The sequence below is a fragment of the Perca fluviatilis genome, chromosome 21 (assembly GCF_010015445.1).
Source record: "Perca fluviatilis chromosome 21, GENO_Pfluv_1.0, whole genome shotgun sequence".
Lineage (NCBI taxonomy): Eukaryota > Metazoa > Chordata > Actinopteri > Perciformes > Percidae > Perca > Perca fluviatilis.
This window is the reverse complement of record NC_053132.1, coordinates 4,068,042-4,083,502: the sequence shown is the minus strand read 5'-3', so window position 1 is coordinate 4,083,502 and position 15,461 is coordinate 4,068,042. Positions and strand designations below refer to the sequence as shown.

At 40.6% G+C, this 15,461-nt stretch overlaps 1 protein-coding gene across 1 annotated transcript in view; it reads right to left on the bottom strand.

Moving 5' to 3' along the window:
* The window catches only part of LOC120551336 (serine protease HTRA1B-like), a 34,254-nt gene continuing 18,793 nt past the window's right edge, over window positions 1-15,461 (bottom strand). The window contains exons 5-10 of the mRNA XM_039788685.1: window positions 10,780-10,974; window positions 10,195-10,227; window positions 6,590-6,704; window positions 5,813-5,870; window positions 3,185-3,280; window positions 1-658 (exon numbers count right to left, since the gene is read on the bottom strand). Coding sequence (XP_039644619.1) covers window positions 490-658; window positions 3,185-3,280; window positions 5,813-5,870; window positions 6,590-6,704; window positions 10,195-10,227; window positions 10,780-10,974 — 666 coding nt within the window. The 3' untranslated portion in view covers window positions 1-489. The remainder of the gene's footprint in view (window positions 659-3,184; window positions 3,281-5,812; window positions 5,871-6,589; window positions 6,705-10,194; window positions 10,228-10,779; window positions 10,975-15,461) is intronic.

The following is a 15,461-nucleotide window of genomic DNA, read 5'->3' as shown; positions in this document are numbered from 1 at the left end:
TTTTGTAAAATCAGTTTATTCCCTTTTTTGAAAATAAAATGTCATCAAACACATAGAAACAGAAAAAAAACTATTAAAAATATATTCTGTCAAGAACATACACAACAAAACAGAACTACGGGAACCTGCAGTAACCTCTTTGTAGCGACAGATGGCGTTAGTAGAATATAGACGGTCTGTGATGATGGAAAGTAAATCGGGATTAGAAGGAAAACTAACATGAGACGTTGAAGGGTTGAAGCTTCAGTCCCCAGGGTCATGACGTTGGACCTTTAAAGGCGCGTGCGAGCGTAACAGCATGGAAGAGTAGTAGTGCTAATAATTACAAGTTCTTAAACGCAGTAGGCGTGGCCCCCGGACACACACATACACCTGTTGGTTGCTTGGTTTTTCAAAAGTGTTCATATTTGGTTGAAAAACACTGAGAGCCAGCTCGGGATTGGTTGACTGGTTGGGGGGGGGTTTGTTTCGCTTGTTTCCGTTGAGAGGTCAAGGGTCGATCTCCTCGGGGACGATGGTGAGGAGGACGTCCTCGTTGCCTCGCCTCACCACCGTTCGCAGCGTCTCGTCCCGCTTTATGGCGGCGCTCACGTCGCTGGCCGTGGTGATCCGCTCGCCGTTGATGCTGATGATGACGTCTCTTTCCTGCAGGCCAGCGCTGTCACCAAGAAAGAGAAAGGTTTTTGTCTCCAGCAGGATATCTCAGGCTATATCTCTCATATCTCTAATAACTTTTCCTTATTTTCTATCCTTTCGCTGAAAATATGTGCAGTAATTTCTGCACATTTTTTTTAGGACAGCTAAGTTGTGAAAGGGGAGAGGGGGAATGACATGCAGCAAGACTGAGCCTCTGCATATAGGTGTGCGCTCTACCAGGTAAGCTACCCAGGCGCCTCTTTTTTTTTTTAAAGGCCCTGACAACATCTTTCTCTAACACTAACTTTTTTTTTGTTACTTATAGTAATACATGTAAATAATGTAGAGAAATACTAAAGATTTGAAGCCAAGTTTTCAGGGGCTTTGCTTTTATAAATAAAGCAGGCTCTGGAGCAAAGAGAAATCATTTCTCAGCTATGACTGAAGCAGTTTGTCCTCCCTGCCAGAGGGAGTTGGACAATCTGGGTGGGAAACATTCACGATTCTGTCTTCACTGCCAGATTTCAGCCCGGTTCCAAAAACAAAACAGCAGCTTTAAAACGCAGAAGTGAACTTTCCATATCCTGCAGTCTCCACACACACACACACACACACACACACACACACACACACACACACACACACACACACACAAACACACAAACACACACACACACACAAACACACAAACACACAAACACACACACACACACACACACACACACACACACACACACACACACAAAGTTCAAATCTAAAACATGTCCTTTCAGTCGTGGAAGAAGTATTCAGATCCTTTACTTAAGTAAAAGTACTAATACCACATTGTTAAAATACTCCGTTACAAGTAAAAGTCCTGCATTGAAAATGTTACTTAAAGGGTAACTACCTTTTTTTCAACCTGGACCCTATTTCCCTAAGTTTTTGTATGAGTGACTGATGGGAACAACAATCTTTGACAATGGTCCAGTATTAAGAGAGATCGCTGCAGTCAGCAGCGGCGAAACAAGCTACAATGTAAGTTAATAGGGCAATTGTACAGCTTGTATTAACCTTCACAAAAGTGCTTGTTTTGCCGCTGACAGACTCCGATTATTCTTCTAAGTGTCTGACAACATTATGGAAAGGATCCCTTCAGAGATAGACCTTTAAAACCTCTTTGAGACCTTTCTGTTTAACCAGAAACAGCTCTGAGTTTGCTAGCGCTAAAACCCACCAGACTCCATTTAAAAAAACAATACTTTTAGCGTGTATAGAGCAACATATTTTCACATGTAAATCGGTAAACTATGTGTTTATTTCAACCACAACTAGAGTTGTGATGGTTGGAAAAGTGGAAAGACGACCCAAAACGGCTTTTAATAGTTTTATTTTGTTTCTGTCGACTTTGAATGAAGTGTATGTTACGATGTTTAAATCACTGATTATTTACATGGAGTCTGGTGGGTTTAGCGAACGCAATTTTGCGGATATTTTTATGTTTAAAAAAAGGATCTTACTCTTTAACAGAAAGGTCGACCTCCTTAGGAATTCTTTCCATAATGTTGTCAGACACTTAGAATATTAATCTGAGTCTGTCAGCGGCAAAACGAGCACTTTTGGGAAGGTAAATACAAGCTGGACAACTGTCCTATTAACTATTAACATTGTAGCTTGTTGCAGCTTACTTAATACTGGACCAATGACAAAGACTGATGTTCCCATCAGTCACTCAGACACAAATAAATAAATAAATAAATAGGAAAATAGGATCCAGGGTGAAAAAAACAGTAGTTACCCTTTATGTATGTAAGTATCATCAAGAAAATTAAAGTATTAAAAGAAAAATCCTCCCATTTTAGAAACTGGAAACGATCAAAACAGTTGTGTGTTTAATGGTCTAATCATGTCAGCTGGACTTGTAGACCGTTATATAGTTGGATAGTTTAATTTAGAATAAAACATCAGATTTCATAAACTACTGGTGTTTTGTGTGCAAAAATCTTAATTAGTAAAGTAACTAAAGCTGTCTGATGAATGTAGTGGAGTAAAAAGTACAATATTTCTCTCTGAAATGTAACGGAGTATAAAGTGGCATGAAAAGTAAAGTACAAGTACCTCAAATTTGTACTTAAGCACAGTACTTGAGTAAATGTACTCAGTTACACTGCACCACTGTGTCCTTTAAGCCAGATCCGACCATCCTGACTCCTGCCTGTGATCCACAGAAACCCACCAGACAATATAAGAAAACAAACTAGCTGCTGTTTTCTCAGGTGGAAAGCTGCGACTTGCTGTCAACAAGCTTTTCATGTGGATACCAAAAATCTTTCCAAAACATATTTAGCAGGAGTGTGCCTGGAACCAACCATCATGCACACTTCTACAGTACCTACAGTATTTTCACAATTACTGAGACGGAACTACAAGAAGGGCAAACGGCGCCGCTTGGGCCTTTCGCTGGCATGAAAATAAAACCTGCTTGTCGAAACGCAGCCTGTTGATTTGACATATTGGGCAGTGAGCGCCAGATAATGTGGGAATAAGAAGTGATGAGAGAAACACTCACGTCTCAGCTGGAGTCCGGCTTATGACCTCAATGACGTATGCCCCAGAGGTGACATCTGGGAAGTCTGGCTGCCTCTCCTTCAGCTCCTTAGCCAGCCTGACGGGAGGAGAGAGGAGAAAAAACATGAGCTCCTAATTCAACTCGAAGGCATGATGCGTTGTGACTCATTTTAAATTCTGGCGTGTAAAGCATAGCTCTGATTAATGGTGACTCTCTGGTAAAACTGCAAATTTCAAGCTTTGGAAAGCTGTACTTACCATACAGTAAAAGTACTAATACCACACTGTGAAAATGCTCCACTACTAGCGAAAGTCCTGCATTCAAAACCTTATTGTGCTCGTTTTAACTCCTGTTGGCTAGTTTAAAGGCAGGGTTGGTAACTTCTGCCAACATACACTTTTTTGTATATTGTTTGAAATGGTCTTTACACCCCCGACAGCACTAAATAACTTATGGGCTCTGAAAAAGAAGCAAAAAAGATCTATCGTCTGTAACTGCTTTAATCCTGTAAGAAAACACCAATCACAGTTTCGAGGTTGGAAAGTCTACTGTACAGCAATGCAAAATCAAGAACAGACAATGTAAAATTGGGCATTTTTTGCACTAAAAGTGTTGCTGCCCTAGTGTCAAAGTGTCCTTAAAGCTATAGTGCGTAGTTTCTGTCTCCCCCATGAGGAATTCTAAGTAATGGCAACAAAACTGTCGGCGCGTCCACATGATACAAGCCTTCTGTGATCACGCACAGTCCACACAATTGCTAGTAGCCAAGGAGGGCACGGATGACTAAAAAAACATGATGGACTCTTCAGAAGAGGTCATTATCTTCACTCGAGTTTCTGCGCGTGAAAGTCACAGGACGCCACAATCTTCTGAACATAGTCATACTGAGAAATACAAGCATAGCAACTAATTTGGCAATGGCTTGAATGTATCGGACGTTCATTAATATCAAAAAAGTTACGTTAAAGGTCCCATGGAATGAACATTTTACTTTATGAGGTTTTTTAACATTAATATGCGTTCCCCCAGCCTGCCTATGGTCCCCCAGTGGCTAGAAATGGTGATAGGTGTAAACCGAGCCCTGGGTATCCTGCTCTGCCTTTGAGAAAATGAAAGCTGAGATGGGCCAATCAGGAATCTTCTCCTTATGAGGTCATAAGGGGAAAGGTTACCTCCCCTTTCTCTGCTTTGCCCGCCCAGAGAATTTGGCCCACCCATGAGAGAGAGATACAGTTCAGATACAGTATTAGGGGACCACTAAGGTCTATATAAAAAGACTTCAGATACAGTATTAGGGGACCACTAAGGTCTATATAAAAAGACTTCAGATACAGTATTAGGGGACCACTAAGGTCTATATAAAAGAGACTTCAGATACAGTATTAGGGGACCACTAAGGTCTATATAAAAAGACTTCAGATACAGTATTAGGGGACCACTAAGGTCTATATAAAAAGACTTCAGATACAGTATTAGGGGACCACTAAGGTCTATATAAAAAGACTTCAGATACAGTATTAGGGGACCACTAAGGCCTATATAAAAGAGACTTCAGATACAGTATTAGGGGACCACTAAGGTCTATATAAAAGAGACTTCAGATACAGTATTAGGGGACCACTAAGGTCTATATAAAAAGACTTCAGATACAGTATTAGGGGACCACTAAGGTCTATATAAAAAGACTTCAGATACAGTATTAGGGGACCACTAAGGTCTATATAAAAGAGACTTCAGATACAGTATTAGGGGACCACTAAGGCCTATATAAAAGCATCCAAAAAGCACCATGTCATGGGACCTTTATCTTTAAATGCAACATCAGGGAACGTGTTCACTACAGTCTAAGCTTGCAACTGCTTTCCCATATGATGATATATTTGCCAAAGAAAAATAAAGGTGTGAAATATTACCTATTACATTTGCTCTACATTTCTCTCGGTTCACTCTCCTGTGTAGTGTAAAAATGGCTAAGGAGGGAAGGAAATCTTTCCATAAAATGATGATACGCTTTGAAAAATAAACATCAATTCAACAACCCACTGGTATCTTTAAAATTAACGAGCGGTCGTAAAGTGGAGCTTGTTTTGGGTGTTTTGAGGCATTTCCTCCTGTGACACACTCTGGAGGGGCAGCTTGGGCGTTTCTCGGTCGGCTGTGGCCTGGGGGTGACTTACGCACTTGTTATTGGACAGCAGGTACCTAAAGCTGAGGTCACGTTTTCGATGCAATCGCCTCCCTTGTTGTGTAGGAAAGTCGGGCTTGGGAAAAATAAGTTTCAGGGAGATTACTCAGACTCCCTGTTCTCAGAGTTTAGTGGCATTACTTATGCACAGAACAGTCTGATCTCATATATTCAAAGAATAATGCCATATTATTATTAGTACATATACGAAAAAATGAGGACTGCTGGATAAAGACACTGTTTTCTTACAGTAAAGTAACTGAAAACTTTTAAGTCTGTTTTTTTTCTCCAAAAACTGAACTAAACAGATGTTTCGAGCAGTTTCATTGTCATATGATGAAAATATGAAATGTTTTTTTACACAAAGAGCTACCACTCCATTTACACAGTCACTAATGTGAATGTGTATCTTTAGCACAATGTCATCAGAAACAGGAACTTACGTTGGAGTGAGACTCATCATCCTGACGCCGATGTATTTCTTCTTCTGGAATGTTTTACCTGAAAAACATAAGGAAAACATGCCGTTTGTATAGTTGACTAATGCAAAGGGTTATCATCTTCTTCTTCATTTATCTTTTTAAATCAAACTGCAGCACAAGTCTAGAGTCAAGTACAGACAAACGTCGTCTGTAAAGATGTTTGACAGGCAGCTTTGTATTTTGGGTTACTTTTGAAATGAATATGATGTCTTGTACATGCCTGACTTAAAATCAACAATAACATTCATTCCTTTGACATGGAAGGCAATCATACACTCACATCATTTGTGAAATAATACTATGGACACATTCTGAAAACATACAGATACTTAAAGGTCCCATGGCATGAAAAGTTCACTTTATGAGGTTTTTTAACATTAATATGAGTTCCCCCCCCAGCCTGCCTATGGTCCCCCAGTGGTTAGAAATGGTGACAGGTGTAAACCGAGCCCTGGGTGTCCTGCTCTGCCTTTGAGAAAATGAAAGCTCAGATGGGCCGATCTGGAATCTTCCCTTTATGACGTCGTAAGGGGAAAGGTTACCTCCCCGCCACGTTAAATGTTTTGTATGTGAACAGCAAACTCAGTCTTGGTGCATCATTCATGTTTACCAAATTCATTTCAAGTTCATTTTAAATTTCCATCCAGTAAATGAGGACAATAGAAAATAGTCTGGGTCTCTGATATCGATTCTGTGATAAAATAAGAGCAGAAAGTCCAGAGTGAAAGTGGTGCCAACCTTTGGCCTGTCTGTCGTGTGACTCGGCCAGGAACTGTCTGATCTTGTCTGAGGGGATGGCGAAGGAGATTCCTGCTGTGACTTTCAGGGTGTTGATGCCAATCACCTCTCCATCCTGCACCACACACACACACTCACACACACACACACACACACACACACACACACAACACATGCACGCACACAAGAACACACACACACACAAACACACACACATATACACACACACACACACACACACACACACACACACACACACACACACACAGAACACAAAAACACAAGAACACACACACACACACAAGAACACACACGAGAACACACACACACGAGAACACACACACACACACACACACAGAACACACACACACACACACACAAGAACACACACACACACACACACACACACACACACACACACACACACACACACACACACACACACACACACACACACACAAGAACACACACCCACCCACCCATCAGTTTGGCGTTCTCCCTCCTACGCCCCACAGTAAAAGTCCCATTTCCACATGCAGCTCGTTAACCAGCGTTCCAGACACCACATTGTTGTCGGTTTAGTAGCGCGGCCGGCTGAAAACAACCCTCTAATCACAGTCAGCTGTGTACTCCGACTGCTCGCCAAGCATTACCTAAACTCTGTATTTATCTTTCCTAACGAGGGCTTCGTGGCCCTTGGTGTTTGTTTATATGACATTACATAGATCTCCGTTTTGCAGCATATGGAAATGGAAATACATTCAAGTGATGAATGATTTATTATCAATAAAACCTAAAACCATTTCAATAATCATGTATACATGTAGATTCTAAATGGTTTAATGGGATGCCCACTCTTTTGGAAAAAAATTTTTTTAAGTACTTTACAACATGCTAAATGTTCTAATTAGCATTATTATTTTACGTAGCAAATATTAAGATGAAGATGCGATGAAAAATAGGAATATACCATTTACTATGTCGAGTTTGGATGGGTTATTATTCAGGTTTGATGTAGATAGAAGGAAAATAAGTAGATAGATGGAAAAGAAATAAATGTGTAGTGTAGTTAGATATGCTGTACATGTATGTGTATGTGTACATATATGAATAAGTGAAGCATCAAATGGTTTTGTTTTTGACTAAAGTATAAAAATAGAAAAAGGGGGTAGGACCAGAAAAGTTTTTTTTTAGTTTCTTCCTACTACTTTTTGAACATGGAATTCCTTATTTGAATTATTTACAATCATTTTGGAAGATTGTGCTGAAATGTCCATGTTCTTATTTATCTGTTATTTTTTAATTCTATTTTGTTATCATATTCTAAATAAACTAAATAGTCTGAATAGGAATAAAGTGTAAGTGAGTATAAATGGATGTTAGTAGCCAGTAAAATTAGAAAATGTTACAAATGTGGAAATGCGACATTGAATTGAGAGTATTAAAGGAGAAATCCGGCACAAAATGAACCTAGGAGTTAAAGGAATACGCCACCGTTTGTTGAAATAGTTCTTATCACGGTCTCCCCTGGCTGTAGATAGGTGGGCCAACGCATTTTTTGTCTCAGTGCAAGTAATTAGGTTGTTTTTTTGTCTTTTGTTGGCTCACTTTTACTCACAACATGCTAACCGGCAACATAGGATTCAATTCACTACGCTAAGCTAACTAGCGGCGGCGCTGCCGGTGTTGCACCGGACTAAAACTATGCATGCACAAGAAATGAGTTGGCCTTCCTATCTACAGCTAGAGGAGACCCCACCTATCTACAGCTAGGGGAGACCTCACCTATCTACAGCTAGAGGAGACCCCACCTATCTACAGCTAGGGGAGACCTCACCTATCTACAGCTAGGGGAGACCACACCTATCTACAGCTAGAGGAGACCCCACCTATCTACAGCTAGGGGAGACCTCACCTATTCACAGCTACAGGAGACCCCACCTATCTACAGCTAGAGGAGACCTCACCTATCTACAGCTAGGGGAGACCCCACCTATCTACAGCTAGGGGAGACCCCACCTATCTACAGCTAGAGGAGACCCCACCTATCTACAGCTAGGGGAGACCCCACCTATCTACAGCTAGGGGAGACCCCACCTATCTACAGCTAGGGGAGACCCCACCTATCTACAGCTAGAGGAGACCCCACCTATCTACAGCTAGGGGAGACCCCACCTATCTACAGCTAGGGGAGACCCCACCTATCTACAGCTAGAGGAGACCTCACCTATCTACAGCTAGGGGAGACCCCACCTATCTACAGCTAGGGGAGACCGTGATAAGAACTATTTCAACAAACGGTGGCGTATCCCTTTAATAACACGTGTACCGAGTCGACCGTTCTCTGGGATATGTTTTCATGCTAATCCAATGTGACCAGTTTTAGCGCACACCGCTAATTAACTTATAACGCTAGTTAGCAGAGGGTAAAGTAAAAATAAATCTCTATTTCTACACCGCTAACAAGGCTCAAAATAGCACCACACTTCCACGGTAGCATAATGAGGGTCGCTACATGTAAACCCAAGCATTGAGAACTTTGTAAGTGTACAGACAGTTTATTAAAAAGATAGATTAGAAAAGACAGTACCGTTCACGTATACAGGCAGGCGCTATCTTGGGAAAACAGTCACGACCAGTCGCCACACGCCGAATGCCGTGATTGAGCTATGTTACTGGTTACTGGCTGCGCGGCGTTCGTCGTTCGACTGGTCGTGACTGTTTACCCAAGATGGCGCCTGCCTGTATTGTGCTCAAGGGGCATTCCATTGACTCCCATTCATTTTGATGTCACTTTGACAGCGTTGAAGCGTTTAAAGACTCTATTTGTCCATTTTTTATTTCTAAAGAAACACGACAATGTATAAAAGGCTCCATTACCTTGTACCTCACGTTATGGCTCCGTAGCAGACGTTTTTATAAAAACAGGCTAACGATTGTGTCATAACCACGAGACTTACTGTCACACAGTAGAGGAATTACCGTATAGTACAGGAGAAGCTCACAGGCAGTTTGGACTTCCATTAGCTGTTTAGGTTTAATTACTAATGTTAACTAGCATGTTAGTGATCAATAATTAGCCTGTGCCTATGTTATCTCCTTACATATACCTACGCTCTCCGTCTCTGTAAGATTGGGAATGATTGAGATTTCTCTCGGCACAGCTACCAGAAGACTTCACACTTTCAGACAGGTTGCTCACGTCACATCTACGTCTTCAAGCTCAGTTGGAGGCTGCTCAGTAACGCTCAGCCAGCACCGGGAAAGAGACTTCTAACATCTTTCACTGGCCTCCGTCCAGAGACACGGGCTCTGGTGGTCCATTCTTATATACGGTCTATGATTGTGCTACCGTGGAAGTGTGGTGCCATTTTGAGCCTCCTCCTCCTTTAAGTGAGCAGAGCGTCCTGACATGCAATATGAAACATGTGAAAATAAAGAGTTCTACTAGAAACATTTAGCCGAAAAGGAGGACATAAGGATGAATCATCTGTGGGCCCACTGCACGTCATGCGAGACGAATAATCCATTTTTAAAACAGGAAATATTTTATTTTGGAACCAAGCTTGTATATTGTTTCTCAGAGCAGGTTTTTCTTCACTCACCAGATTGACTAGTGGTCCTCCTGAGTTGCCGTACTGCAAGAAAACAAATAAGATAATGAACAGAGAATGCAAAAGCAAAGACATCACAATAAGTTGGAGGAAATCATGTTTGCACTACACTACGTGCACCATGCTGTGCTTTCGTACTGCTTATCGAAAGATCTTTTCCGTTACTTCTTAATCACTTCCAGCCAATCAGCAGATCAATGCAGAGGATTTGGACTAATCAGGGGCCAGTGAATACACTCAGACTGCATCAAACCTCTATCTAAACAATGTTAAGCACACACATGGTTATCATAAACCAAACATGCAAACATTGAGAATTTTGAGAACAAAATTGCTGAACCTCATTAAAACACAGTATTTTTGTCTGTGTGTCTGTCTGTGTGTGTGTGTGTGTGTGTATATCTGTCTGTCTGTCTGTGTGTATGTCTGTGTGTCTGTCTGTCTGTGTGTGTGTGTGTATATATCGGTCTGTCTGTGTGTCTGTCTGTCTGTCTGTGTATATATCTGTATGTCTGTATGTCTGTGTGTGTGTGTGTGTATATCTGTCTGTCTGTCTGTCCCCGTCTCTTCACTCACGTTGATGATGGCGTCGGTCTGGATGTAGTCCATGTCAGAGTTGCGTAGGCCCAGCTCCTTGCCCCCCCTCTGGGTGGTGCTGACGATGCCGGTGGTGACGGTGTTCTGCAGGGAGAAGGGGCTGCCTATGGCGACCACAAACTCGCCGGGGCGCAGGTCCGCCGAGCGGCCGAGCAGCAGCACCGGCAGCTTCATCTGCTCCACCAAACACACAGGGGAGGGGGACAGCAAGACAAGTATGGTTGAGGACACTAAATACAGAGCTTTAGTTCAAAGTAGTGGCCAAAGACAGCTGTCAGTATGAAGTTAATAGTATCTGTATCTGTATTGCCTGACTGTCTGAAGCAGATAAACTTATTGTTTATCACATTCAGGTTCAGGTTCATTTATTTGTACCCGTAAGTAAATTAAGTTCCAGAGAACAAGTTCAGGCTATTTCTCAAACATATAAACAACAAACACCATACACACAGAACAAAAGACTAAAATCACACTAAAACAATTTCCCCATCGTATTGCTATTCATAAAATGAATCACTACTGGGACAAAGCTGTTTTTATATCGTTTTGTTGTACATCGCAGTACTCTAAGCCCTCGATTGGACGGCAGATACTGGAACTCATAATACAGCGGATGAAGCTGGTCACTCAGGATTGAAATACCCATGCGCTGTACCTGCCTAGTATACAGCGAAGCTGGGTTCAGTAGTGGTTCCCCAATCAACCTACTGGACCATTTCACAATCTGGTTAATAGAGTTCTGGCTCTTTAAAGTTAGGTTCCCGTACCAAGACACCAAAGAAAAAGGGAGTACGGATTCAATAAAAGCACGATAAAACATACTCAATGTTTTCTCAATTTGAAATTTGCTTAAAAAGAACAGACGTTGATGTCCCCTTTTACACACTGTTTCACAGTTGGCTTCAATACTCAGCTTTGAATCAATGATTGTCCCAAGATATTTGTAAGACATAAACAATTAGTTTAGAGAGGCTAAAAAAAAAATGATCCTCCAAAAATCTTTAAATGCAGAGTAGGCTATCACGTTGTGTATTTCATCTAAATTTGGTGGAAACCAGTGGTCTACGTGATATGTCATACTTTCCATTATATTTTGTATATATTTTGAATTGTCATCTGTGTTTTCCTTCGCATAGGCTAAATAAAAAAGTATTTCCACCGTAAGTTGGTGCAAAAAAAGTCTATCAGATTGCAGGAGATGAAGTCTGTGACGCTCAAAATCAAAAACACTATGATATGTCCAGTCTGAGCCATATTTATATAGTACAGTATACCCGCTAAAATACATTAGACTACACCACTGGTTGAACAAATTAAACTTTGGTAAATACAGAGTCCAAGGGACGTGAATGATGTACTAAGATTGAATGTACACAAGCCCAGTCACAGGGACACACAGCGATAAACAGCAGTTTATTCCCTCTAAGCTGTTTGGAGACAGACCGTTTGGATTTCCTGTGGAGAGCTGAGTCAGCTCTCAGCCTGGACCAGGCTTCTCTTCATCCCCAACTCAAACTCTAAACTGTAAATCAGGATGAAGGATGGCCCGCTTCAGCCGTGTTTCCACCGGGACGGAACAACTTGCCAGTCAGACACGCTAGTTTGTTGGGCTTCTAACTGTAACTCCTCTAAATCCCTTCATTTTGTTAAGCATTAAAGCGTAACTCTCGCCAAAATGCAACCTAGGCTCTTTTTGTGAATGTACCCGAGTCAAACTTTCATTTAAAAGCATATTTAGGATGGAAGCACCACTTTTAAGATTTACTGTATTCTCGTTTTTTGGTCAAATGGCCTTTTGAATGGGAGTGCTAGGGGCACTTTTATGCTAGCCTCAAAATAGCTATTTTTAAACCACTAAGAAGGCTCGACACAACATGAGACTCTGCTCCAAGTATCACCAGGGGCTCTACACCTTAACGAAAGCATCGACAACATTGTTTGTGTACCCAGAGTTTACTAAAAAGAAAGCTTTTGAACAACTCACCGTAGCTCTTGTTGTTTCCGGCTTCCGTCCATCGAGCTAGTCAAAAATAGTCGAGGGAGGAGAGTAAAGACGGAAAGCTCCCAAAGCGTAGTTCCGTATAAATGCACGGATAAGTCGTTGTTTTGTCGTTAGTGAAAAACAATATTGACCTTGTAGTTGAAAAAGGAGCCTCGTATGGAGTCCGTTCATTGGCATTCGGATATCGCCTATTTTTGACTGGGAAAAGTTAGCGTAAACAACAACTGCTAACGTGAGTTGTTGAAAACCTTTTTCAGTAAACTCTGGGTACACAACCAATGTTGTCGATGCTTTCGTTAAGGTGTAGAGCCCCTGGTGATACTTGGAGCAGAGTCTCATGTTGTGTCGAGCCTTCTTAGTGGTTTAAAAAGAGCTATTTTGAGGCTAGCATAAAAGTGCCCCTAGCACTCCCATTCAAAAGGCCATTTGACCCAAAAACGATAATATCTTAAAAGTGACGCTTCCTTCCTAAATATGCTTTTAAACGAAAATTTGACTCAGGTACATTCACAAAAAGACCCTAGGTTGCATTTTGGCGAGAGTTACGCTTTAAGTTTTTTTATCCTGTAAGAATAAAGCACCAACCTGCCACTTGGTTCATTCAGAGTTTGTGTATCATCCTCCAAAAATCACACATACATACACACCGGTTCAACAGGTTCATTTAGTACAACTACACATCTTATTTTAGTGTTAAAATCCAATAAAACATCTTCTGCACTCATATGTTTTCCATCATATCAATCCATTCTCTGCGACATGTGGGCAGCCCCCAGCTGTTGCTTTAGCACACTTCTGCCTACATCTCTGTCAGCGCTTAACTGTGCAAATAAAGAGAAGTGAATCACGGCCATGTGTGGTCCCAGCATGAGATGGGAAGAGAGATCCAGGACAAGACAGGTAGCTTTATCAATATCCAACACATTTTTATTTGTACTGTCGTTTGTATGGCTGCAGCTCTGATTAGCTGACTCGCAATTATTAGATTTTGCGCACACACACACACACACACACACACACACACACACACACACACACACACGATAAATATTTTTATAAGTAATCTGTGAAAGAAGACAAGTAGAATTCTCTCTCTCTTTTATAAGTCTCTCTCTCTCTTTTATAATTCTCTCTCTCTTATAAATATCTCTCTCTCTTTCATAAGTCCCTCTCTCTTTTATAAGTCTCTCTCTCTCTTTCAAGAGTATCTCTCTTTTATAAGTCTCTCTCTCTCTTTCATAAGTATCTCTCTTGTGTAAGTTTCTCTCTCTTTTATAAGTCTCTCTCTTTTATAAGTCTCTCTCTCTCTTTTATAAGTCTCTCTCTTTTATAAGTCTCTCTCTCTTTCATAAGTATCTCTCTTTTATAAGTCTCTCTCTCTCTCTTTTATAAGTCTCTCTCTCTTTTATAAGTCTCTCTCTTTTATAAGTATCTCTCTTTTATAAGTCTCTCTCTCTCTTTTATAAGTCTCTTTCTTATAAGTCTCGCTCTCTTTTATAAGTCTCTCTCTCTCACTGTCTCTCTTTTATAAGTCTCTCTCTCTCCTATAAGTCTCTCTCTCTAAGGCCTCCTGCACACCGCCTGCGTGGCGTGAGCGTGTCAGCTGCGTGTCAATATATATATATATATATATATATATATATATATATATATATATATATATATATATATATATATATATATACACACACATACATATATATACACACATACATATATATATATATATATACATACATATATATATACATATATATATACACACATACATATATATATATATATATATACATACATATATATATACATATATATACATATATAAGAATACATATTAATAAATGAGATTTTGATGTTTGAAAGTCTCTAGGTTTTGACAAAAATGCAGATATAAATGTCATTTAAAAAAAAATTACAAATAATTATCGATTTTCAAATATTGCACCTGTCAATGCAGAAGGAAATATTCTGTAGCCTATTTTGCCGACAATACTGCCGACCTCTTTGCTGTAATCAGATCAGTATATATTTATGTTTATGTTTATGGGAAACGTGTGCAGACAAGGCTAGCAGCAGCAGCGCCGCGTCAGACACGGTTCTGGTGTGTACAGACCTTGGCTGTGTCTCATTCGGCATACTTCAGTATAGTATAGTCAGTACACTGCTAATGTGCACTGACCACTTCCTGCTGTATACCACTATAGTGGCCACTTTGGATGGTGAGTATTGTCCCAAAAGGAACACTTATGTTAAAACACTTACCGGAAATGACGAGCGGGATGAGTGTGACCGCAAAATCTGACGAAAATCTCTTAAAATGACCTTTGTTGAGCAAAAAAACAGACAGATTCAGCAACTACACGGCCTATTTCTCGCTTAAAATGTTTTCAGAAACAGGTTTCGGGGAACTATTTTTGTAAAATAAGAGATCGTATCCCGAACGTTTTTAGGGGGTCATCTGGGTACTTTCAGTGCATTGACTTTTTGCGTTATCTACACTATATACTGCAAGCATAAGTCTCTCTCTCTGTATATATATGAAAGCCAGAAAACACTCCTGGAAACACACTGCAAGATGCTGTCTGCTCTGCCAGTGCTAATTATTTTCAGCAGTTACGCACACACCCAAAAAAATAAAAAAATTGGCAAATTCATTTTC